Source organism: Podarcis liolepis (assembly GCF_965112155.1).
Source record: "Podarcis liolepis genome assembly, chromosome: 3".
Taxonomy (NCBI): domain Eukaryota; kingdom Metazoa; phylum Chordata; class Lepidosauria; order Squamata; family Lacertidae; genus Podarcis; species Podarcis liolepis.
In genome coordinates, this window is record NC_139557.1 from 71,520,703 (window position 1) to 71,548,559 (window position 27,857).

At 41.1% G+C, this 27,857-nt stretch overlaps 1 protein-coding gene across 14 annotated transcripts in view; it reads right to left on the bottom strand.

Annotated features, from left to right (window-relative positions):
- AGPAT4 (1-acylglycerol-3-phosphate O-acyltransferase 4) overlaps positions 1-27,857 on the bottom strand; it is a 61,122-nt gene that overhangs the window by 5,624 nt on the left and 27,641 nt on the right. For 9 of the 14 annotated variants that reach the window (XR_014524397.1, XR_014524398.1, XR_014524399.1 and 6 more), the window contains 7 exons: positions 26,748-26,983; positions 15,674-15,843; positions 14,913-15,074; positions 13,525-13,678; positions 10,581-10,683; positions 10,274-10,349; positions 7,976-8,174 (listed from right to left, as the gene is read on the bottom strand). Coding sequence is in view for 9 of the 14 variants with exons in the window: in XM_083496575.1 (XP_083352701.1) it covers positions 7,976-8,174; positions 10,274-10,349; positions 10,581-10,683; positions 13,525-13,678; positions 14,913-15,074; positions 15,674-15,843; positions 26,748-26,925 (1,042 nt within the window). In the remaining 5 variants the exon portion in view is untranslated. Of the gene's footprint in view, positions 1-7,975; positions 8,175-10,273; positions 10,350-10,580; positions 10,684-13,524; positions 13,679-14,912; positions 15,075-15,673; positions 15,844-22,111; positions 22,268-24,524; positions 24,672-26,030; positions 26,052-26,747; positions 26,984-27,857 lie in introns of those variants that run through there. The other 5 variants (XM_083496576.1, XM_083496578.1, XM_083496577.1 and 2 more) reach the window with 4 other exon arrangements.

Sequence of the window (27,857 nt, forward strand, 5' to 3'; positions counted from 1 at the left end):
AGTTGGTGGATGAACAGGAATGTCTCGGCCTAGCACTGGTTCACAATAATTCATGCAGATGCCATCTGCTAAGCACACAAGTTAACTGTTTTAAGTTCTAAGTGTTAACATTTTATTACTGTAACTTGCAGGAATAGTGCCAACTGAATTTCAGTCTGCATGCAGGTATCTTAGTACAAATAATGGTATTTCTATAAGGCATTTTTTAAGAGAGAAAAGTATAGTTCCCCCCTTCAGTGAACTCATAAAATGGAACCCAGATAGGCCAGCATGATGAGCCAGTAAACAACTGTCAAAAACTTTTTGACACCACAATTTTATCGTTCAGCTGTTTATTTTATCGTTCAGCTGTAAAATCCTTAAGCAGTTATGTGCATATACCAGTAAGCCTACATTCAGTCACAACTTTTTCTCAAAAAGTCATCATAGGCTAAGAAATAGAACTCTTTGACTGGAATCTGCCAGTCAAATCATTACATGATTGTCCAGCAACTCTGATCGTACGAACTTCATGACATGTCACCATAACTAGCTTTCTAGAGCAAAGGACTAGCCACCAAAGGTATCCCAACTATGAAAACTGGAGGCAATAACATACAGATCCAGTCTGTACTTTTAGAAAATCACATCTACCTCATATAGTTTTCCAAGGACCTAAATAGATAGATGATCAAGTTAAGTTACACCTGTGAGCATAAGAACTGCAAGCAGAAAATACATTTGACTTGTACAAATAATTCCACAAGTGGCATGCAAGCCTTAAGACAACCTGTGTGCTAGACAGGCTCACATACAATGCTGCAGTTTTCTTCACCTGTGGCTTTTACATGCTAAGGTGGCTGTTGGTGTTCCATATTAATAAAAGGCCACGAGATCCTGGCAATTAAGCCATATCCTCCCAAACTGAAACTTCTGCTGCTCAGGGCTATAGCAGTGGGCTCTGAAGAATCCTACTTTGACAAGTCAGTTTGTGACACATAAGGAATCCAGTTAAGTAGTCCTTGTGCGGTGATTTTTGCAAACTTGCATCCATGGCTACAAAAGTTGAAGAGTTAAGAAAACAAGAGCACAATCAAGGCAAAGCCAAGCACTTTGGTTTATGTGGAAGAGATTCTACTATATGCCTTTCTCCCACTGAAACCAAAGGGAACTTTGCATCACTATTTTCAACTGCATCATGCATCTCAATCTCTAAAACAACATCCTTAGGAAGACAGGTCATAATCAAATATTAAAACCCAGCAAGGAGAAGAACGTAACAGTGAGCATTAGGTCGATGGCCTATATAGTCTAGCATCCTGTTCTCACAGTGGCCAACGTGATGCCAATGGCAGCCCCACTGGCAGGCCGTGAGTGAAACAGCACACGTCTGTGGTTTCAAGCAACTGGTGTTCAGAAGCATACCACCTCCAACCGTGGAGCCATGGAGAGCATTATGCTCCATGAATCACTCTAATTCAAAAAGATACTTCCCTAAATCAGAACACTCCTGTTACAGTCAGCACAATTCAAAACCCTGTCCCAACTACTCAGTACTCTGCAGGGTCAGTGAATGCAACAAACCTATAGCTTGGCCACCCTGAACTGGACAGGAATGCAAATTGCCCCCTGGCATTCCCAATCCCCACCACAGCATAATAGTAGCAACATAACCTCTTCTATATGCTATTCTGCAAAGGCACAATCTAACCATAAGTCACTGGCATTGCCCAGTTTTTGTTCTCAGTGAATTCCCATGCAACTGACCATGATAATTGCTGCAGCAGACCCTGAAGTGCCTCTAGCCTAGTTTCCACACTGAGACATGGCTCTGTTCAGGCCTTTTCTCAGCCTCAAGGCTGTTCTTTCTTCAGCTACACTGGATATGGGGCAGTTTGCAGCATGTCACTGTTTCGCTATAATTAAGAAACTTGCCCATATGCCATCCCTAGGGTATCAAGTTACTAAATGAAGTCACCTTTCAAGATAAAGAGGAAACAAAGCAAATCGGGAAGAAGCTACGCTCTTGGATGCTTTAAACAGGAACCTCAATTGTTACCGATTTTTTTAAAAAAATGTAATTGGATTTTTGGCAGCAGCTTAGTGGAGAAGAGGAATGAAAGCACATGTTCAGCCACCACAGTATCCAACCCCACCTCCACCACATCATGCTAGCATCCTTTGGAGAGTCTTGGCTACTGGATAAGCTCAAGCAATTTGACTTACTAGCTTCAAGCCTCCTCCAAGGTCCTTAACCAATAGTCACCTAGCAGGGTCCTAGAAACAAGGAGGGAAGAGAAAGAAAGAAAGGGAAAGAAAGGCACAGACACATCCATGCACACAGACACATGCACAATTCAAAGACACATGTTCATGCTCATATAAAAACACATTCTATCAAGGCTGACGTTGCTGAAAGGAGCTGTGCTACTTAGGAGAAATGGCTCGGGGGAAGAGCCACCTAAGGACTGCTACCTACCCAACAAGCTACTGAATCAAATACCCAGCCTCTCTCTTGCTTTGGCTAAAACCCAAATATTTCAGGTACCAGAGATGGAAGGAAGAGTGTTAATAAGTAACCAGAAGAATGACATGGGAGGTAGGTCCCAAAAAGTAGGGAAGAAAAACAAACCTTATCCAGAGTCTCCTTTCCCCCCTCCACCTGCCTGGGCATTTTCGGACAGAGATGGCTGAGGCAGGAAGGCCACAATCCAGCTAAACTGAATTGGAATTCACAAGGCAGGTCCCATTGTAAGACAGAGCTGACCCATTGAAATTAATGGCCATTACTAAACTTGGTAGCATCCAACCCACATTGTTTTCAGTCGGGTTTAATTTAATTGTAACTTGCTTCATCGGTTTCAGGGGGATTCAATAATTAAAAATTTAGCTGGATCGAGACTTAACGTGAACACACATGGCTATTCCCATAGCAGTAAGTAAGCAGAAGGGGGAGAAAACCCTATACCCTCCACAAAAGGATCCACCAGCACAGGGATTGGCACAGACCTAAAGGCCCCCATAGTCTATAATGCCTGAACTAAAACCCAACATTATGCTGTTGACATTCAACACTCCACCGTGGACTCTGAATGGCTGGAAATATCCAGTCACTGATTGGCAGAGTGCATGATATTCAAAGAAAAGGTATTCCTGGAAACTAGAAGCACACGTGACCCAATTCATAGGCAGGTATGCAGAAAATAAAAATCAGGTTGATATACTGGACAGAACATGTACTTTTTTCCTTCCTGATAGCAGCTATCTACCCTTGCCATTCACATATGTACTCAAACTGACTTGTGCAGCTGTTTTCCTAGAAAGAAGCTATTCCTGTGCTGGCCACCAGATGGCTTCTGCAACTTTCTCTGCAACATGTTTACTATTAAGCAGGAGATCCTGTCAAAGCCTTGTGGAAATAAAATGCATTTAATTGGTCCACCTCTTTTATCAGGAATGGGGAAGATGTGGCCCTGCAAATGTTGGACTCGCATCCTTGAACATTAGCCATTCTGGCTGTGACTGATGGGACCTGGAATCCAACATTGGGTGGGCCACAGGTTCTTCAGCCCTACTTTACACTGCAACCTAAACCCCCTGCTTCCCTCCCCCTGTCATACCATCTAGTGGAGCTCAGGTGGTTTGTCATGGTAGCAGAGAGAGCTGGGTGACCCAACATATTTGCCATTCACAGAACTACTTTGGGGTGGCTTCTCAGAAAGACAGGACCAGCTAACCAGCTTCCCAAACCGGTCCCTCACTCCAGGGAGCTGCCACCATTCTACTACATAGCCGGATAAAACAGGGATACAAGACTGGCACAAAACAGAAGCAGGACTAATGTAAAGTCCAGGCATGTGTTACACTATCCTGCTGCTACATACCCTCAGACATTTCTTATTCAGCTCGGTTCACTCCTTAAGATTTGAGCAGGAATGCCCTTCACTTTGGGAAGCAGGAGAAGGTTGATTTTTAACATGGATCATTAAGACTTTGCATGGCCAAGTATAATGAAGTTTGGAACTCATTTATACAAAATACAGTACGGTAAAAAAAATGTAATTAACTGTTAATAATCGTTATAATGACATACTAGACCTTTCCCCCTTTCTTATTTTTTTTAAAAAAACACTATGTGTTGTATGTAAAATTAAATAAATAATCTTGGATCGTTATCGTGGCTTTCCCAGTGTTTCGTACGTACTAAGATAAAGAACAGAAGAAAATCGCAAAATTGGTAATTCCAGGAACCATGAACAAAAGAAGAGAAAAATTGTGATTAGAGAAAATAAAATTCTTTTTAGTTCAAATTAAAATCAATCCAGAGTAATTGTGGGAGCTGCTTTCATTAAAATTCACAACCCAGCAAAGTTTTATAATCAGTGAGCTTGACTGTATACACTGTGGTGAATTGGGGGAAGGCTTTAAGACTAAGTTGGGGTCTCTACTGTTGTACACATAACCTGGTTATGTTTCCAGAATCAAGAAGTAACTGTCTACTTTCACTTCACATCTATGCAATCTCCACTCACTAGTAACAAGTAGTACTTAAAACATATAATTGGCGACAATCTGCTCTGTCCTGAAATTTTCACATGTAATTCTCACTACAGGGTATTTGAAACATGTGTGATGACCTCTCACATTATGCAACAGAGTCTCCCATTTGCAGTTTCAGGTTAACATTCAATATAGCCATGTGGATTTCTGTCTAGTTTGTTATTTAAGACCCAGTGATTAAAATTTACAGTAGCTTGATAGTTCAACAGGCAACACTTTCACGTCAGTTTCAGATAATCCACATGCACTAAACATGCAGCAGTACATGCAAGATGAGTAACTACAAACATTTCCTTTTTGTAATTGCCCAGCTAGCAATTTCTTGCATAGTTTAGGTGTAATCTACTGCAGATCAAAGTCTTTGAAATCTGAGCGCATTCTCCATTTAAAACCTTAATCTTACAATCCGCACAGAATTATGATTACAACCTGAAGAACATTCCGAATATCCTTTTCCACTACAAAAATCAATCAATGTGGCCTCCGCCATCATCACACTAAGCTATATAATAATTGTGGTCGTGCAACATTGGACCTCATTGTTTCCCAAGGCTATTTTTATTATCAGCTAATTCTCTTGCCTGTAAAATTTATGGGCTGGAAACATTCCACAACTTCTCAAATGTTCTTCGCATTAAATATTCAAAAGCATCATATTGAACCCACCTGAAAAACCCAGCATAGCCCCTTTCTGGCACTGAGCATCTGGGAGCTAAGCTGTCATAGAATCACAGACTTGTAAAGTTGGAAGGGACCATGCGGGCCCCTCTGCAATGCAGGGATATTTTTGCCCACTATGGGGCTTGAACCCTTCAGCCTGAGATTAAGAGTCTCATGCTCTACCAACTGAGCTATCCTGTACCATAATACTGCTGGGAGCCTGAAAAAATAAAATAAAAAACCACTGTGGATGTATTCTTGAATAAAAACATAAAAAGATTAAAAATCAACAAATAACAAGAGATGCTTCCATCTCAAATGGGAAAAAAGGTGAAACCTTTGGTTATAATTATTATGACAATCGTGCCACCAAAACAGCACTCCATATAAAAGGAGTCCCCTTCTACTACATGGGGTTGATTCACTGGCCTGCCTGAATTTTCTTTCCCCTTTTAGTCCAGATAAGACCACACCTGCGCTAACTGAATGGATCCTCCAAATTGCTTTGAGTAAGCACATGTGTCGGGACACCACACTGCCTAGTTATTCAATCGTGGGCTGAGCAGGCAATGTGCAAAGCTGCATTTGCTGCTTGCAGCAGACGATTTGCCATGACCACCACCAGTGCAATCCCAGCAGGGGAGAAATAGTGCCCAGCCACATCTCTGACTGGCAGCAAGTCTCTCCGCCCTGTTCCTCTGCACTGTCTTAGGCAGCAACTTCTACCTGCCCGTCTGATTTTTCTATGTCCTAACTGTTAATACTGGGGCCAATTTTGAAGGCTTTTGTAAGGAAGAAAGCACACAATCCATGCACCTGCAATTAAAAGTAAGGCTGTATATATTCTGTGTAAGACCCAACAACTGGTATCAGGTTTTTCTCCCCCCCCCTTAAAAAAAAGGATGTTTCTATGTGCTACAATTGCAAAGATAGGCTTGAGAATGGATTTCCAGTAGCCAATGTTCCTGTTTGCTGCAGAGTTCTCTCACCACACACTTTATGAGCAAAGTGAGACTGCAAACCAACCAAATAGTCTTGCTTAATGTATGCAGTTGGCACATAATTTGGGCTGCTCTGGTGCCATTTGTTTCAGTTGCGTGTAAACTATATGAAAGATATAATTTACATTGCAGCCTTCTAGAACCCAGACTATATGGTTTTTGAATCTGTTAATCCAATTGAGCTATGCAATCTGACTGATACGGTTAACGAGAGCTCTTGAATCTAGATGAACTCTGGGTTTAATCAATAAGCCATACGAGTCATATCTGAACACAAGCACAAAACAGAGCATGGTCTTCATACACTGACTGGCCAGCAAGCACTTGCCAACAAGAAGTCCCTTTAGGAGAAAAGGTGGGGTATAAAGAAATATATAACAACAACAGGAAGCTTCAGGGTCATTTCAGTCATACCCGAGACGTTGCAGTACTACTACTCTGATTTAATACAGAATACCAACTATTTTCTTCTGTTAGATGCTGAGAATGCCAGATATTGTATAAGCTGATTGGATCAGGGCACCAAGAGAATGTAAGAGGGGGAAAAGGTAGCTTGAAAAAGAGAATTCATTACAGGCAAGAGAAAACATTCTCTGATTTCACACAGGATGCTTTTGAATTATGCTGGGTGGCTTACCTGAACACATTAGCATAGAAAGACATGGTGCTCTTCAGTCCTGAAACCTCTGGTTTGACAAAACTGAAGCAAGTTTCATGAGCAAATATTCTGGAGTGGTGTGGTGCAGAATGAGGAAGCCTGTTCACTATAAGCTGCAGACTTGGTGGGTACTGGCTACAACACCCTCTCTGTTTTAAGAGGCTGCTCCACCATTCACAAAGTACCTTTAAGTAAATATTCTACAAAATTATTTGTGCTGCTGAAGAAAAGACACTTCTATTAAGAAAAGACACTTCTTGTTAATCCCTGTCAGATATGTAATCTGGTTAGTAACTGTTCCGCAGAAATTGCAAAACCAGAGTTTTGATATCTTGATGTTGGGTTTAGTAGATAAACCCACAGCTGACTAATACAGTTCAATACAAAATAGCAAGAATTAAGAATCTGATAATGAGCATCTGCTAACAGTCTTCAGATTGACTCAGCCATTCTGAGAATCTTCAATTCTGAAAGAATAGGCACAATCCTGACATTCATTTTTCCTATATCACCCATTCTAAAAGCTTTCTTTTGCAAATATGAAGCTTAACTATCAGACAGAATTGAAATGTCAAGTGGAGACCCTGAGCTGAAGCCATGTGCCCAAACATTTGATATATTGGTTATTTGTTTGGACAGATCAAGCTACCATCACAGAAAGGAAAGAAAAATACAAGATTAGCTCAGTTCATTGTTGGAAATGTAAGTGCTTTTGAAAACTTGCTATCTTCAGTTCATTTCTTTCCATTTTGCTCCCTGACTGGAAGAGAAATGAGAAGTTCTTCAGTGTCTTTACTCACGGGTACTTTTCAGCTGAGTTCTGCAGACTTTAAAAAGCAATATTAATTCAGAGAGAGAGAGAAATAAGATTAAGTTTCAGTGATAGCACAGCAAAATGTCACTCAGCTGAATTCCAGCACTGCCTCTAGAGTGGTCTACTGGGGGCAACCGGTACATTAAATTCCTCCCCCACCCCATCAGACCTAAATGTGCATGCAAACATCTAATTGATGAACAAATGCTCAAGAAAATTAGTTAAAGGCAGAATGGGAAAAGGACCCGTTTCCTCAAAATATTATTTCTAGAGGCAGCCTTAAGGTTGCAAACCGCAGCTCACCTGCAATGAAAACAAAGGCAAACGTCGCCAGAGTCAGCGAGGAGCCGCTGCTGAGCATGTTGATGAACAGCTTGAACAAAGGATATAGCAACAATATGGCCCAGAAGAGCCAATTCAAGAGAGTCCACGGCCGCCGGGGTGGCACTATGGGAGTGCCAGGATAGGCTCCTGTTCTGTAGTATTCCTCTTGAAAAGAATCCTGGTTAGGGCAAAGGAGGAGAGAGTGAGAAGATGTCAAGGGGTCCAGAGCATGCCCATCCCCTCCGAGTTTCCAACCAGGCCTAGCAAATCTCCTTGTTCACCTTAGTAACTATTTTTGCCACACCGTCACTCACTTCTACCTTAGCGCAGGAACCCAAGAAATGATATGTGCACAGGGAGAGAACCACACATGCGACCTAAGCTTTGAATTCCCTTTTCTCTGAAATGGATCCCACAAATAAACAAGCTACTGTGCAGTTTTAAATGCTGCTGCTATAGAAACTGCTGTGGTGAGCAGCAGAAGTCCAAGGAACAGATACATAGACATGCACATCCTTTGGATTCCAGCTGGCTCCTGCAGAAGGTTTGATCGCCTCTGATCTCTTGGTGGACATTGTGGAGGAATATCACAGGGGCAACAAGCTTTCCTGTTCCCCGCTCTTAGTTTGTCAGTCACCAACTCCACAGTTTTAATGAGCCCTTCTCTCCAAGAGATTTATAATCAAAAGAGAAGAATATTTACTGATCTTGGTGTAACATTTTGCAACATCAACATAGTTAGTTTCTAGTTGCTGTACAAACCAAGCAGTAAACATATTTGGGGGGGGCATAGTACACATAAACAAATCCTTTACCTACTGCAGCCTTGTGTCACATTCTAATTTTAATAATTTGGGAATTTATTTATGTGCTTAAGTTTCTGGGGAACAAAACAACCCATTTGGGGAAGTTCTGCTGCTTAAGTTACTTTAGATTATTCAGATCAGATAATATGTATTTTTGGGAAAGACACACAAGAGGCCTGAAGGGTTATTTCTAGCTGCCAACCATGAGAAATTCCTCGTTTCCAAATTGGTTTTGATGAAGCAAGGAAATGAGATATAATCCAGAGATCTAATCAAGTCTGTTAGCACCTCTATAATACATTCTTCTTAGATTCAGCTTCACAAGGAAATTTGTCTTTTCCATTTATTTAGGGGGGGGGGGGGTTCTGCCAGAAAGTGACTCTTCCTTTATTTATGTACCACTGGTGAAATACTTTGCATGTTTATTTCTATCTATTACAGTGATCACAATTTGAACATATTCCATGCTTTTAAACCTTCTACTGGGCAAACTCATGCCAGCTTCCCCCCTTTATTATGTGAGCAAGAACCTACCCACCCCTTCCTTCCTGGTTATTATCAATTTGTGTTGTTGGAAGTGATCTAAAACACTTAATAAAGCATATAAATCAATTAAATCCAGAAGTATGTATTTTTCCTTCCAAAAAGGCACAGAAGGAATATGCAAATTATGGAGGATTTTGAAGATGTGACTTCCTTTGTACGTTCAGGGAGAGTTAAACATTTGAGAATCTCATCCTCCAGATATCGGGAACAAACTACATGGGAGAACAATAACATCATTCTAGACTTGTGAGCATCTAGAGGCATTAGGCTGGCTTCCTTTGAAAACGAAAAAGCTGGACTCAGTGGGCCTTGAGTGGAGTCAGAGTTACAATTCCTCTCTTCGTAGCACAATAGCTTAACAATATCTAATCAGCTTGAAACACTATCAGCCAACTGTTCAAATATACAGATTAATTCAAACTAATGGATGGTAGATTTGAAAGGGGGAGAGGGTTTTTGGGGGGTTTTTTTAAAGGTACTGATGCCATTATCTTATGCATGGTTCATGGCAGAGCACAATAATCAAAGTCCTAGTAGCAGGAAGAAAGCTTCAGACTTATGTTCTGTTGCACAGGGGGGGGGGGGTGTATGTCTCCCCTGCCTTGCCTCCTCCTTGAATTCTAAATACAAATTAGGGTGACCAGATTCAAAAGAGAGAACAGGGCTTCTCCAACTTTTAATAGTGGTGTAGAAGAGGGGATTTCAGCAAGTGTAGCTTGCTGCTGATATCCTTTCTTCTACCTCATTAAAGGTGCAGGAGCCCTGTCTTCCTTTTGCAACTAGCTACGCCAATACAGATGCAGAGAGTTTCTGCTGTTTAAAATGCATTAGGAAACACAACTACTGCAGGAGATAGTCTGCAAAGAGGCTGAAAATCCATGTAGAGCCTTTTATCATCCGAAGAGCTGCTGAATAATAAACCAACCTTCTCTTGATAGAGTTTGTGAAGCCATTTAGAACATTCCTGCTCATCTTCTGGGATTTCCTCTAATGGAATCCGCCTACAAAGGATAAAGAGGAGATAAAGAGAAAACCACTTGCTACCATTTGCTATATAATTAAAACCAACAATTATTAAATTAGAAGTGGGTAAATGTGTACAAATTCCAATTTAAAGCCATATGCAATCGAGTCAAGAGTGCATCAAAATGTATTAGCTGGTACAACTTGTACAATCAACTGTTTGGGTTTAAGTATATAAGGGAAGGAAATAGCAAAGGGAATATACTTACCTTACATATAAATCCGCCTGGTATTTTTTCCCATTTAAAACTCCCAGCAAAGTTGGATTCTCGTTATTTCTAAAATTCAGTGTAGAATCATACACAGCTGAAACTACAGAGGAAGAGAAGACACCACACGCTATGATTGCTGTCACAGACTGATTTTTAGCACTACTGAGCTATCTCAGGGAGCATCACTTACAAGTCTCCTGCCTCCATCCAACGGTGGAAAATAATCACTTGCTATAGGCAGTGGCGGTGGTTTATTATGTATTTACTTTTAAAAATACATACTATAACAACTGATAGGAAAGGACACTCGGAGGTAGGAAAGAAAGTGAGCTGCCTATCAAAAAACAAATTAGAGCTTGAATCAATCAAAAGGACAGATCTGGAACCACAAATTACACATAGCAAATGAGTGTGAGAGCTGTAGGAAGGCACATGGTACTATCTTGACCAGTGCGTGGCTGAAGCAAACCAACAGCTGGCTCTCCAGGATGTTGGATCTGCCACATGAGACATTTTAAAGAAGTGGCAACCCAGTGTGTGGTGTGACGTCTGCAGTAGCAGATGGCTGACGACAGGAGAAAGGCTTGGTGCCTACCACAACATATGCAACCACCTGCAAACCCTCTCCTGAGGGTGGAGGGGGCACCTCAGCAACTAGGTGCAATCGATACAGCATTATGTTTTTATTGTTTTGTGCTATTATAAAAGCTACTGATTAAACAGTGCATAAAAACCTGAGATAATAAATAGACGGTTTTCAGTTAAACTATCTGGTTGTCCAAAAATCTTACAGTCAGAAGACGGGCAATATTCCAGTTCATTTCAAACAAATTCAAAGACTGTTTTAGCAATAAGAAACATGCTATGTCTTGCATGCCTTTTGCAGGCATATATAGCTGCCTGGGAGAATGGCAGAAGACAGGAAGAAAAGAAGGTGACATCTTGTTTAGAGCACATCGTCAGTTAACAATCTCACTCCCATTCCGAAGGCTGATCATGTGAATGTAGGGAAAGGACTGCAGCTCCAGGAATCCAGCAGACCTAAACTGCTGCGAGTAAAATGAAGATGAAAAATGGCCTCTAGAGGTTGTGCTTTCACTTTCTGGAAGTGATGGGTAAGCCAGTAACTTCTACAACAGTAGCGTGCAAGTCCGCGATCCAAGATGAACTGACAAATTGAATTAGAGATCTAAGGAAAGTGCAGAGAGCTTTATACACCAATTAGAATGGTCCTCTGAAAGGAAAGAACTGTAGTGCTTGTTTGGCTGAAAGTACGGTAAGTAGAGCTAATGATCCACAATTAAGCTTGTCAGTTCATATCATTCTGGCACCAGACTCCACAGCCCTATTTGTCATTGATCTTTTAACTCTTGACTATCTGGATTTTTGCTGAACATTTCATTCAGGATGGAAATTGCTGATATTTTCTCACCAGGAGCAGTCAAACTCCTAAATATTTTGAGTAATTTACCTTTCACAGCAATCTTGCTTGGACCATCTGTAAATAGGTCAGTATACAAAAAAGTGTGTGTGTGTGTGTATTTAAAATCGAATAACGCAAAACCACACATATCCCTCCCTACACTGATGTTACAACCCAAAATGGGCTTATTTTAGCTTGTCCAACAAAAACCACTGAATCATTTGAAGTTGTATGGCATAAATATGAGGGCAGGAGAGAGTCCTAAGCACCTCTTCCCTTTGAAATGATTTTTTTTTAAAAAAAGGAAACAAATCAGAGAGCTCTGAAAGAAATGGAAATCTGAATAGATATACATCCCAAAAAGAAAAAGAAAAAAGAAAAGTACAGGTCAGGAAATGATGGACCAATAAGCTTCTCTATAACGCTATATGCTATTACCTCAGGGCATATAATAGCAGTCTATTTACCCAGGAAAATGCTTCTCACATATATTGTGCTAAAGGACAACACATAAAGCAAGGAAATGTAAACTGGAGAGTTCATGCAGTACCTTTGTGCCAGCAAGGGAAAAAAAGATTTGGAACAACCAAACTGAAAGGACAAAAGGGAAGGAATGTTGGATGTTGCTGAAAAACAAATCCCATCATCCATGGCCATTGACCATGATTGTTGGGGCGGATGGGAGCTGTAGTTCACCTATCTGCATTACAATGCAAATGACAAAAAGAAAACCCAAGAGTAAGTTAAAACATAAATTTTGCAAAATTATCAAAATTTAAAATAACATCCCCCAAATAGTTTAGATTTTTTAAATCCCCTTGACAGTTGACACTGTTTTGAGCCAAAAAGGTAGCCTATAACTTTGTCACTGTTGACACATTCTCTTGTCTAGAGAAAAAAGTCATGGGAACCATGGGTTCATTTGGATGATCATGTCTCAGCTTTAAAAACCACACAATGAACAAACATACTCTTTCTTTCCTCCCTCCTAGCAAGAGCAATTAAACCAGGAAGCCTTCTGTTAACTACAATTCCTGGTTCATTTGGCCTGGGAGGCCATGGTTAACAAGCTTCAGAACAAGCCAGAATATTGAGCCAACCTCAAACCATGATTTAATATCCTGACTTGGGAAACTGGTTGATGGAAGACTTCCTGGCTTGTTTGCTCCAGCTGCAAAGGAAAGGATGAAGGAGCTTCATATGCAGTCATGTCTTGTTCATATCTCCAGTTATTAAGCCAAAATACAATGGTCAGAATGCAGTCGTTTGGAGGAGGGATTTGATGGAAGGGAAGTAGCGTTATTTTGAAATTATCACGAGTAAATTATCATGAGTAAGCAGAACTGCCATTAAGCCTTTGCAGAAAAACTGTTGGTCTAATTTAGTGGCTGATGTGAACCAGTGGCAACTGCTGCTTCTGTTTTAGTTTAGACGCACATTTAGTTGCAGTATGCAGATAACTCTGAAAAAAGATTTCAAAATAATATCTTGGAAACTTTTCCTTGTGCAATTCCTTACCTACATTTCTCAAACACTGGACGGTGACAGCAAATCCCTTTGTCCGTGGCAGCAGGTGATATTTGAGCTTGGGTAGGCCTTTGGCTTCAGCTACCTGCATGCTGATTTTGTGTTTTTGCTCTGTGAACCTGGTGCCTTCACAGTGAATCAGGAACTGAAAGAGAAATATATATATATATCACCAAATAGCTTGATAAGGAAGATAAACCGACTAAAGAAATAACAATGCAATGAATTCATTACATTTTGTTGTATACCAGTGGACAGTGGACACAGATGAAAACAAATGACTACTTCTGATGCAGTATGTTAATGCAGCATTTCAGATAAATCACAAAAGTGCAGCTGTCTCCAAAGGCATTAGGAGAAAGCCTAACCACTAAGAAAGGTGCATCAGGCTGCAAAGTGCGTTACGCAGCACGAGTGTGGAAGCATGGATGACTCACATGGCTCTTATGCATACCACAATGCTCTTTCCAACTATCTGCCAAATCTGGTATCTGTCTTAAATAGCTTGCCACAGAATAGCTCGGTATCACTGGGGGTATTTGCTTCCAGAGGCAAATACTAGCTTCGTAGGAAGGAGCTTCCGCAAGACCACAGCAGAACATGCCATTAAGTACCAGTCCCACCCATTCATCTCTAGAGCTCAGCCCTCCCTTCAAGTGAGGCCAAAGAGAACTGGAAGATGCTTCATGTGGACTGTGTAAAAGACGGGTGACTAATGTCTTCAACTTTGGAGGAACAGATCTTCCCCAGGCAACCTGCCCCACCTCCCAGGGATAACATAAGGGTCTAACTTTAAGCTAAAAAAGAAAAAAGAGCACAGGAGAACCATGCTCCACTCCTTCACAAAGGTGCCACTGAAGAGGTCTCTAAAGCAGGCTTCCATTTCCTTATGGGAAATGTTCCTTCTGATAGGATGCTCTCATGCTCCTTTTGATCCATCCAGGATCACTTCCTATGCAAAATCTCTTGGGCAGCTGCACTGCACTGCCCAGCCAAAAAGAAAAGCAAAACAAACTAAAAAATCAGGACTGCTGCTCACCTGACAAGCACCATTCTAAGCTGCAAATGAGAGTTCACCTTTTTGGTGCCTGTCAAGTGCATAGTGGTAGCTTGCCAGCCCAAAATGGTGGAGGGGACTGGAGAAAGCTAAAGTACAGGCCAGATACAGCCTACAGGTCTCCTGTTAGCCACCCTTGTCCTAGAACAACCACACAAGCCTCTAAAATGCTGGAGTTCTTTGGCAAATCAGCTGGCGTGGAAGGGGTTCCCTGAAAAAGGGTAAAAGAGTATTTATGTTCCAAATTCAGAGTTATTACATTTTAATGGTTTTTGTGCCTCCTAAAAATATATGTTTTCTACTCTACTGCCAAGTGTTTTACCCAGAAGTTTTCAGGATAATCCCGGAGATTGAGTAGGGCTTGCACGACATTTTTCCGATCTTCCTCCCACTTTCGCGTGCAGAAAACTATCTCAAGGAAGTACCACATCCAGCCAATGATTGGCATAGAAGCAAGCTCTTTCTTTGCAAGTACTTTGGAACTCTGAAAAACAGAAGAAAAGGCAGAAGAGAAATAAAAGGCAATATATCTGTAACAAGAGGAGGGATAATTAAAGAGACACCTGTACACTTTTTTATATACATTCATGCATCCTTTTGGAGAGAGCATCACTGGAATAACACTGCAGCAATGTGCTCCAAATGCCCTCAGCCAGACAACACCCTGGTCGCTGTGCTTTGAATTAATCATTACTATTACAAAGCAAGGACATGCAACTCGTTCACAGTCCACCAACCAAGTACGGCATCTTATGAAGAAGGGGATAAATATCTTGGTTTAGTTTCTTGCTTGAGATTCCTCAAACAGGGGATTGGCAAGCACTTAGCTGGCCACGGTATACAACTGATTGGTAGGTTTGATATATATATCAGGTCCGCATAATCTGTGATATACCACCATGCAACATTGAGCTCATCCTCTTCTTCAACCAGTTCTACTCTTCCAAGCCAATAAAAGTTATAAAAATGCCAATTTAAAAAAAGAAGATGCACAAAGGCACAACCCGAAATCTAAGTGACCTCCAATTTGCTCAATAGAGTTCTTGTAAAGGGCAATTGGTTAAAATACTAGTCAAGACTCACCCCTAAGACTCCAAATCTTTCACAAAAGTTCCAGCTACAGAGAAAGTCAATTTCAAAGTTGTGATTAAGGATTACTATGGCATTCTCTGTCCCGTACTTTTCATAATTCTGGGGATCCGTGTAGAGTGTACAAATTGTGCCCGACCACCATTCCAGCAACATCACCAATTCTGGAACGAACAAACAAATCAATGAACACACATTTATAACATAACCAGAGGTTTTGTTAGAGCATTCATTCTTGATTCCTCAGAACATATTTATTTATTTCTTATATTTATATCCTACCCTTCCTACCAAAGCAGCCCATGGTGAAAATGGATAATAAACTAAGCAGAATCCTGAAGCACCAACAAACCAAATACAATTATACACAAAGCAGGGCCTGGTTGTAGGAAACATAGAGATCATTATATCCCTTTAAAAGCACTGGATGAAGGACTTAGGTCATAGAATCATAGAATTGTAGAGCTAGAAGGGATCCAGAGGTTCATGTAGTTCAACCCCCTGCAATACAGGAATATGCAGGAATATACAGGGATCAAATCCCCGGGACCTTGGCATTTTCAGCAGCACACTCTAACCAACTGAGGTCCTGGATTTAGTTTTCTGTGGGGTTTTTATTTTTTACCTACCCTTTTACATTATTGTGAATAGTGTGGAACAGAAGACAGATCTCAGGGAGACAGCTGACAAGCAAGGAAACTAGGAACTGATCTTTTGCAATACATTCCCATGGGGGGGGGGGAACATGCATTCAGGCAAGAACAGCTTAAAAGCTTTTGAGCTAAGACTACTATCGTACTACTGTCAGTGCCACTCAATTTATTTATTTATTTATTAAATAGCCCAACTTTGATTTTTTTCCTAGAACAAAAGTATTTCTTATTATAGTAGTGACATGACCTGTATCCCAAACAACAGTTGTGCCACATAATTTAAATGTGTTTTTTGTGGAGGTGGGACAATTTAAAGGGGTGGGGCTTATTGTCCTGCCTGTTGCTTTTGTCCTCCACCCAACACTTATGGTTCTCCAAGATGCACTTAGTTTGAAATGGTAAACAAAATGGCCCTTTTAAAATGTGGGGTTTTTGGGGGGGTGTTATTGCGTTGTTTTTAATTTTGATTATATATTTTGTGATTTTATATTTTGATTTTGTTGTGTGAACCGCCCTGAGACCTCCGGGTATAGGGCAGTATATAAAACACACACATACATACATACATACCAGAAAGAAGAAAGGGAGGGGGGAATGGATATATGAAGCAGGAATAGCAACTTATTAGAATCTCAGTTGAACTTCAGAACTTGGCAGAGCAAGAAAAAAAAAAAATTAACCCCCCCACCACCACCTAAAACCTTCTCCTTTACATTTCACACTACACTCTTAGAGATATGAAGCAGGAAGAGCAGTGTTCCAATTGCATACTGATGACCTCAGACTCCAAGTCCCTAGCTGATCTAACTTACTTATTTAATGCTAAAAAGCATGGGGGATAAAGATGGAACCCAAAAATGCAAACACCATGGGGTCAAGCAGAAATCCCCCAGCACGGTTTTTGGAGAGAGCCATCCAGGTATAAATGGAACCATTGCAATGCAGTGCGGGTGGCGCCGTGGTCTAAACCACTGAGCCTAGGGCTTGCCGATCAGAAGGTCGGCGGTTTGAATCCCCGCGACAGGGTGAGCTCCCGTTGCTTGGTCCCTGCTCCTGCCAACCTAGCAGTTTGAAAGCACATCAAAGTGCAAGTAGATAAATAGGTTCCGCTCCGGCGGGAAGGTAAACGGCGTTTCCGTGCATTGCTCTGGTTTGCCAGAAGCGGCTTAGTCATGCTGGCCACATGACCCAGAAAAACTGTCTGTGCACAAACATCAGCTCCCTCGGCCAGTAAAGCGAGATGAGGGCCGCAACCCCAGAGTCGTCCGTGACTGGACTTAACTGTCAGGGGTCCTTTACCTTTACCTTTTTACTGCCATCTCAGACAACTGTTCCTGGTGAATATGAAGATCAATAGTATCAGAAACCACTACAAGATCAAGAAGAAATCAAAAGGGTTACCTTCCCCACATCTTTCTCCTGATAGAAGGAATCCCACTAGGCAACAAATGGTTTTTTTCCATCACTGCCAAAACCAGACTAAAAGAAGCAGATCTAGAAAAATTAGCCGCATCTAAGAGTGCCTGGATCTGGTTGCCCACCACTTCCCTCAAGCTTCTTTCCCAAGAAAGGGACATTTGCCATCAGCCTACTATAGATATTTAATATTTTGGTACGTGTTTTAAAAATGTATCAAAAGAGTGTTCAGACATGGAAATATACACTGTCAAGAGTCAGCACGAATTGCCTTCTTCAGAACTTGGATACAGAAACTTCAAACAACATTTGATTTTAGTGCCTGAAACAACCGTGAATGCAAAAAAGCAAAACAAAAAGCATTTCCCCTACTAAGGATTAAAGCCACGTAGAATATCAACCCCGACTGAAGATTAAAATAGTTCTTTCAAGTGCACTTGAAAAAAATGACATTTAAATCAGGTGTTACTCTGCAGAATAGTAAAATGACTGCATAATCATCCTTCTGTAAACAGCACTCTTTGTACTCAAGCTTCTTCAGAAGGGGGGAGCAAAAGAAAGTGGGTACCATAAACAGGAAGCCCACATACTCCTTATGCCAAAGTTTAGAAGACTCTTTATTTGAACAGACACAAATTTAGTACCATGAATGATTCAGGTCTCAGAATTAAGGGATTAAGATTTATCTGTTTACTTACCTGATGGCTTTGCTCCTCATGTTGCATTTTAAACTTGCATTCTACTGGTTTATTAGCATGTGTGTCGTACAAGCTACCATCACCCCCACACTCCAGGTATTGAGGTGAATATTTTGAACACAGTGATGTGGGAGAGGACAAGGGAAGATGCAGTCATAGCCAAAAAGTCCATTTTGTATACCATCCACAAAAAAGAAAAGAAAAGCTTCCACTGCTTTGAATGTTGTTGTTTTTTTAAAAAGAATAAATATTTTATTATAAAATACCTTGATATTTTCTGTTGAAGAGTGGTATGTAGGTTAAATAAATAAATAAATAAATATAACAACTCTCCCTGGATTTGTCTGCCTCAAAGTCTTTAACTGTTAACTGAGGCTCACCGCTTCAGACCCTCAGCCTCATTCTCATGAAGGGCAGAAAATAGGGTGAAGGTTGTATTCTCTGTACTCCTCCCAAGTAATCCTCATCACATGTAGTTCCTGGGCATGGCTAGTGTTTCAAACAAGGGATGTAATGCAGAGCAATTAAAAAACAAAATGCATGTGTTTCAATGTGATGTGGAAGGCACCCTTGGAAGACTATATACCACATGAAATCATACGGTATTTGGCCGAGATGCATTGCTGTTCCCTGTTGTGTCCAAAACCAGAATGTGCCAAAACACAGAAAAGTGTTCAACTTCCTTCTCCTGCTTTCTACATCCACCCTACCAGCCAAATAATGTTTTTACCGCTGCAACTTTTGCTCCCCTGCTGTATTCAATCAGCGCCTTCAGGGATGAGTAATTATTTGCCAAGTAATTGTTGTTTATTCAGTTTATCTATGAGCCCATGAATGAGAAAAGAGTATAAGAAAAATGCAACAGCACGCACTCATTTGCAGTCATGTTTTTTTTTAAGGGATAAAAATTCAAGGAGCATTAATTAAACCTTATTATTTATAGTCAAACCTTCACTATACACATGGGGAGGAGTGGGGGAGATGAGCATCTTCAAAACCAACACAACCCAGGAGCTTACTACCACTGACTTCAAGTAAAGGTTTTAAAGAAAGATATCAGATTGCCCAATTTCCTGTCAGATTATTGAGGATACACACTTTAGCTTCAAGCACAACACTCATATATTTAAGTAATACAGTGGTATCTCGCAAGACGAATGCCTCGCAAGACGAAAAACTCGCAAGACGAAAGAGTTTTTCATTTTTTGAGTTGCTTCGCAAGACGAATTTCCCTATGGGCTTGCTTTGCAAGACGAAAACGTCTTGCAAGTTTGTTTCCTTTTTCTTAAAACCGTTAATGCATTCCTATGGGAAACTGTGCTTCGCAAGACGAAAAGTTCGCAAGACGAAAAAACTCGCAGAACGAATTAATTTCATCTTGCGAGGCACCACTGTACTTCTCTCACATATGCATGTGCACATAAAAGACATGGGATATTTATTTCAGTTCTATAGACCAGTTCACAAGTATGGACTGCGCAAGGTCAGTGGAGGAAGAAAGGGCTCCCAAATAACTTTTGTACTCCAGAAAGTAACTGCCTGGCCCTTTCACCAGTTGGACACTAATTCTGATTCATACAAGCCCTGGTTCAAAAACTCCAGAGTGCCGGGGAAAAATATGGCAAAAGGGTTCCAGAGGGCATGGCAGCAGAAGAGTAGGAAGCTTAAGCAAGACTCACTACAGTGGTACCTCAGGTTAAGTACTTAATTCGTTCCAGAGGGCTGTTCTTAACCTGAAACTGTTCTTAACCTGAAGCACCACTTTAGCCAATGGGGGCCTCCTGCTGCTGCTGCGCCACCAGAGCACGATTTCTGTTCTCATCCTGAAGCAAAGTTCTTAACCTGAAGCACTATTTCTGGGTTAGCGGAGTCTGTAACATGAAGCGTATGTAACCTGAAGCGTATGTAACCCGAGGTACCACTGTATATTGAGATGAATAAATGATTCTGTAATAGCAGTTTTACCTCCAAGTTCATGAGCAACACTGTCTTATAAGAACTCACAGGGAAAAGTAGAGAAAGAAAGAGAGAGACAACTTCACAGAGTTAAACTAGGACAGCAGCCTAATTAGCTGACATAAATTATCTCAGCTATGTTGAACAATTTAGATACATTTGAAGAGCTGGCCTCCTTTCCCCATCCCTTAAGCCAGAATTAATGTGGTATAACTAGAAAATAGATCTTGGAAGTTGCCAGGCTATTTTTTTTCAATTCCCAAAAAACAGCCAAATAAACCTTTTCAGAAGATTGCACAAAGTGGGACATATGTTTGCTCCAATGACAAATATTTTAAGCATTCTGCTAACCTTTCCTTACTACCTTAAGGGAGGACTGGCTGAGTTTTACTACTCTCCAGCTCTGCCACTTCAAATGTCACAAGTAACACCTCTAGACAAAACATGTACTGCTGTCATGCCTAGCCTAACTTGCTTCTTCAGCATGAATGGCTCTACATCTACATAAAGAAATTTACCCTGAAGAATTTTCCATTTTGGCTGTTCCATTTATGTCATGTAGTATGACAGGTACTAGAATGTGTTTTAGAGCACACAAAGGAGATTCCCATTTGCACATAACTTCCAATATTCTAAAAGCTTTGGAGCTCCATATTTTATTACCCTGTTATGATACGGAGAGAGACATTTTATGTAAGGCAAATCGTATGCTGGGCACACCCTTCCCATTCCCCAGAAAAACTACCATTTTCATTAAAAGCTTCATATGGCTGGCTGCAAAAATCGCCTGAGATCACCGCTACACTGAGATGGAACTTCCCAGCAATTGATCTGAAAATAGCTATTTCCAGAGAAGTCAACCAGACGGTATTGTGGGGAATACGGTATATGCTACATATTTTCAGTATCCTTTCAAAATACACACACACACCAGAAGACTATAACTGGGATAAAATACCGTTTAGGAAATCTCATTCCTGATGCTACAGAGTTTGAGAGAGAGAGAGAGAGAGAGAGAGAGAGAGAGAGAGAGAGAGATTTCAAAGTCAAACAGAAGGAAAGGTACAAAATGAGAGAGGGACAGAAAAGTTCAAAAGCTTCCCTGAAAAATAAAGGAACACCAATCCAGTGTTATATCAAACAGGCAACCTCACAAAGTTGGTTACAGCGTGTGTGGTGCTGATAACACCAAGGCTGAGGGTTCGATCCCCTTAAGGGGCCACTGCATATTCCTGCAGGGGGGTGGACTAGATGACCCTCTGATTCATAAGCCCAGAGTCATTAATACACACACACAATTCCTCTCCCTATACACACCAATGCTCTTACTTGCTTACAACACAGGTGCTTACACACATTTCTCCCTTTAACCCCAATCCACCTCCTTCCTTTCCACCTGCATAAGATTGAGGCTGATACCATGTTGGGATGCATTGTCACTTATCACAGCAATTCCCCCCAGTTTGATAGTTCAGGGTAAGGTAAAGGAACCCTGGACGGTTAAGTCCAGTCAAAGGCGACTATGGGGTTGCGGTGCTCATCTCACTTTCAGGCCGAGGGAGCCAGCATTTGTCCACAGACAGCTTTCCGGGTCATGTGGCCAGCAGGACTAAACCACTTCTGGTGCAATGGAACACCGCGATGGAAACCAGAGCACATGGAAACACCATTTATCTTCCCGCCGCAGCGGTACCTTTTTATCTACTTACACTGACATGCTTTCTATCTGCTAGGTTGGCAGGAGCTGGGACAGAGCAACAGGAGCTCACCCCGTCATGGGGATTCAAACCACAACCTCCTGATCAGCAAGCCTCAGAGCTTCAGTGGTTTAGGCCACAGCGCCACCCGCATCCCTGATAGTTTAGGGCAGGGATCAGCAACCTTTTTCGCCAATGGGCCGGTCCACCGTCCCTCAGACCATGTGGGGGGCCGGACTATATTTTGAAAAAAAATATGAACAAATTTCTATGCCCCACAAATAACCCAGAGATACACTTGAAATAAAAGTACACATTCTACTCATGTAAAAACACACTAATTCCCGGACCATTCGCGGGCCAGATTGAGAAGGCAATTGGGCCACATCCAGCCCCCGGGCCTTAGGTTGCCTACCCCTGGTTTAGGGTAACCCCCATGCAGTCATGTAATCAAGATTAGCCACCATAATGCAAGCAGGAGTCTTGCTGAGCTAATTAAGAATTGGTTTTTTCCCTTTATGTTTCTTTATTTCCCAATCCCATTTAAACTAGGGGCTTATTAGATCCTCCTGACTCCTTATGCAGTAGGTGAAACCCCATTTTAAACACTCACCTTGTTATTTAGCACTAAATATATATCCAAAGGCTACTGAAAATGAGGCAGAAGGAAGGCAAGCAGAATGTCAGTGTTTTAAATGCCCACACCTAGCGAACTTCAGTCAGAGATCAAGTCCTCTCAATCCCTAAAGGCTTCCAAATCTAACATTTAGTTTTAACCATGCCAATATACAAATATAAGCTCAAATGAAAAAGTAGTCTACCTAATGCCAAAAATAAAACATAGATAATTTGAAAAGACTATAACATTTTTCAACTAAGGTGTGTGTAGAAGAGGTCAAACGGGAAAATAACAATCCTCTCATTTGTGCAACAATGTCTTTTTCTTCTCTATTAACATTACAGGCACTGTTACAATGGACAATAAGGAAATCTGATATGCACTCACAAACTGAGTGCCGGGGGCAGCAATTAAACACCATCAACAATGCACTGGAGTTCCATTTTTGTACTTATTATTATCTTATTTCTTCAATTTCTAAATCAAAACAGAAGAATTATGTTCTAAAAATGTGATATAAAATTTTCCAGTTGAGTCCCTACAAGAGGAGTGGACGGATGGGGTGGGAAGGAAAATTAGCCACTGAAACAGAAAACTAGATGTTTCAGAATACCCAGTGTGGAAAGGCAGCAAAGCCTGTAACAAGTGCAAATCTATGCTGCTTGCTGCCAATTCTGGTTGTTGGTGCCAAGTAGCACAGTACACTACATCATGGCAGACACCACCCCATTCTAGTGTGGGGTGTGGAAATCTGACCAGTCAGTTTGTGCAGGCTCAGAAGAATGATCTCACATTCCTTTTCAAGCAGATATCCAGCGTAATCATCTGGATTAACAGACAGACACAGATAAGTTTTTTGTAAGAATTAGCATTCAGCCATGTTTTCATCCCCCCCTTCAGAAAATCATTCTACAATTTCAATTCTTGAACAGCTCCAGTGAGTACGCTGGCTAACCTAATGACAGATCCCCAAAGAACATGAAAATTCAATAGGCTAAATCATGTCTAGGGGTATACTGAAAACCACGCTGTGATTCTCAGATGAAGGGCGGTATATAAATTTAATAAATAAATAAATAAATAAATAAAATCAGGTCTGAGGGGGGCCCAAACACAGGGACTCCCACTCACTCTACTCTTGCAAACCTAGTCTCCTGCCACCACCTGTTTGTTTGTTTTGTTTTTTTTAATTCATATTCTTGCAGCAGCAGTTCTCTTCTCTATCCCTGGTTGGGTAGCTTGAGTAGCAAGCATAGGGTTCCTCCTGACTTGCTTTCCCCCACACACTAGGAATTCAGAAAGAATGTCTTCCCATTGTTCTACTTGCCAGTTTCCTTCTTGCTATGCACTGTACACTTACTTCACAGGAAAAATCACCCGCGGACACTGAAGAACTAGGACAGTGGCAGGAATCTCATTTCCCAGAGGGGTAGCTATTTTCTTTTTATGCCCTGGACTTACGACGCCTTAAATATGAACAGGTTTATTATGGCTCATGTTCTCATGGACAACAGTCCACTAAACCTTATGCCACTGTTTAAGGTGGCAAAAAGACCTCTGTTATTTTAGAAATGTGTTCAAGACACAAGAGAATTTGGGGGATAACAAAAAATGGCAAAAATACCTACTCACAAGAAAAGTAGGTGTTGTACCCTTTTATTAAGCTGTTCCAAAAGCTGTACATACTTGAATCTATGAAAAACTCTGACAATTTGCCCTATGCCCCAAGTAGGCTCACACACTAACTCACTCTCACAGAAAGATGTTGAAAGTACACTCAGCTTCTCCAGCCCTCACAACCCTCACCTCTTTTATGTACTTTGTTAAAAGGAGAGATATATTAAGACTGGGCCAAGCCTCTAACGATCCTGCTTCTCAAATACCAGACACATGAAGTGGTGTCACTGTGCGTCTCTCAGCAAGCGCACACTGGAAAATTATTTTCTAGACGGTCTAGAAAACATAGAAACAACATAGAAAAATAGTCCTTGCACCACTTTACATTTCCCTTGCCATTTTCTGGATCTAAGCTTGAGGAGAGAACTTTCTTGGGTTCTTCAGTATTTGCTTTGGATTTTACTTTCCACATAACATGGCTTCAACTACAGACTTTGCTTCCTCATCGCTTACCCACAGACTATAAATTACCTATGAATAGGTTAAATAGCTGCAGTCCCCGACTTACCACACATAACTGAGTCTCCATTTCAAGCTTCGTATACAAAAACTTCATTCAGCATATTCTAACCCTGGTAATACTCTGCCATCAGTATTTAAACAGCCATATGTTACATTATTGTGAGAGATAATTTTGATACTTCACATCTGCTAAAGACTACTCCCTTTTTATTGGTCAACTTAACTATTTGTTTAACCATTATTCTACTGGAGTTTCAAAAAACCTGTTGCAAAAAATATTCTTTTCACTCCCTTTTCTATATTTTCCTCCTCCAAGGGCAAGTATTCTAAACTCTCCACTCAGCCCCTGGTTAAGACCAAGGAGCTTTGCCATTCACTGGAGAATGATTTCATTGCATCTATCCAAATGTCATAATTTGTACAGTGTAATTTGATCCAGAGATTTAATAACATCCCTTTGAAGCGCACAAGAATAGCTATTGGCATCGTCTTTATTTATTCAGAAAGAAAATTAGGAACCAAGACAACTAACAGCCGTGCCAGCCACACACACACACACACACACACACACACACACTATTCCTTTGGTTCTCTTAGAAAGGCAAGCACACCTGTCATCAAAGCAGGCTGTGGGGGAGAAAAATCACTCCTCTGAAAGTGGCCACCAGGGAGCCCGTTACCCGCTATTGAGATTATTCACAGACTTCGGCTCTTGTCTGTCTCTCTAGAGACAGACTGTTTCAGATAGAGGAAGAGTCCCTTGAGTTCAAGGTTTCTTTGGGAGCGGGGGGACGGGACGGGGCATTTTTGAAAGCAGCCAATTCAAGACTCATGCAACTAGAATGTAGGCTGCCATTTAACCAGGGTTAAGAGACTGTGAGGTAGTTGTGTGTGTCCCCTGGTTTGTGATAAAATGGTTTCAGACCACTTTTGTTGTTTCCATGGGCTGGACATATCTTGTGACAATCTCTTACTTTGCTTCATTAAAGCTATCACAGAAGATAGAGTTTGTTAGAAATTTAGCATTGCTGGCAGCCCACAACCTATCTCCTAACTAGGTTGTTGTTTTTTACAAAAAGGAAATTTTTGAACTGCACAGTGGTATGTGATTGTAACTCATGTGCATAGTACATGCCACTCACAGACACTCTGCATGGACGCTTTGTTACTTACAGTCGTTCTGTGACATTTAGAAGCCAAAAACAGAATGGCAGAAAATCCTTAGAACCTGGAATTCAACAACAATAATGCAGAACAGTTTCATTTTTCTAACCCAATTGTGTTTGAAACATAGACTGAAAAGCCCTCATTGTGCAAATCTGTAGAGATGTATCCAGTTGGAACCCTCTGCCAATAACAAAGGTTTGCATGAGTAGAAAGGGGAAGCTGCTCAATAATATATACTTAGGAAATTGAGGAGAGCAGAGTGTGGGAAGAAAAGAAGCTCAACTATCTGCAGCCTAACCATTAGAGACAAAAAAACACAAGCTATGTTCGTCCAAGGGAAACCCAAAAGCGATGATAATGTAATTGCTCAGTACTTTGTGATATTTTATATGGCTGTAACAAATGCAGCTGTATTAGTCTTTGTGGTATCCAAAGAAATTCATCCTGTGATTTGTAGAAGTTATTCATCACTATCTTCATAATCACAGTAAAACTTGGCACTGTTGCTAAACTTGGAAGACACTTCTACATGGCTTTTGTGTGTTCCACAATCATGTTATTGATTTAGGAACAACTAGGAGATTCTTCCTCGCCCCCCCCCCCAAAGTAGGATGAAACATATGTCCCAACACACATCTGGCAAAAGCAACATGGAATGCTTTACGCATTTAAAATTCACCCTCCCACAACACAACAGAAATAAAAGGTATAAAAATATCTTACGGCTTGAAATGCAATAAGCCAGCTTGCAATTGACCTTCCTGAAAAGTTGCTTGTTGAACGGCCAGAGGATTAATGTGAAGAGTTGAATGAAGTTGATTATCAGTCCCGACACTATAAATACATAACTGATAAGGAGGTGGCAAATGAATTGAGACTTCAGAAACCCAGCGATGTCCATGATTTAAGGCGGCAATGCAAAGCCTTCAGAAAGCAATCCAAACAATTCGGAAAGTTAACTGCAAAAAAGATGAGAAAACTTTTTTTTATAAAAAGGTTAAACTCACGTTACTGTGATGAATCCAACTCTTTTCTACCCGAGAGCAGCAACGTATTTAATGTCACCCTCACAAAAAGCAAATCTCACAAAATTAACATTAGATGATACATAGCAATATTGGGACCATGTCTGAAATGTAGCACTAGTTATGGGGTAGTCTATGGTCACTGGGTCATACCCTTCTTTGATCCTTTGATCTTGATTATATCTTAGGGTCCAACACACATTCCAGATTATAGCAGGGAAATATGGGAAGTGTAGAAAGCAGCTATATAAAGCTACATTTTAAAACTTTGCTCATTAAAAAAAGAAAAGAAAATGTGACATTTTTCAGACACACACACACAAAGATAGTAAAGGTAAAGGGGCCCCTGACCATTAGGTCCAGTGGTGACCGACTCTGGGGTTGCGGCGCTCATCTCGCTCTATGGGCTGAGGGAGCCGGCGTTTGTCCGCAGACAGCTTCCGGGTCATGTGGCCAGCATGACTAAGCCGCTTCTGGCGAACCAGAGCAGCGCACGGAAACGCCGTTTACCTTCCCGCAGGAGCGGTACCTATTTATCTACTTGCACTTTGACGTGCTTTCGAACTGCTAGGTTGGCAGGAACACACAAAGATACATGTTACTAATACCCTTAATGGATGCAGACCCTGTTAAGAGGTCACTGCATGCGTTTGGATAAAACAGACAAACATTTTCAGAACATTTGCTCTTAGCTGCCAATGACATGATGCTGACAAGACCAAAAAGGAACACCTTGAAAAAGCACTTTAAATTGGTTACCTCTGCAGACTCTAAAACCTTGGATAGGAAATATATGAAATAGTTTAAA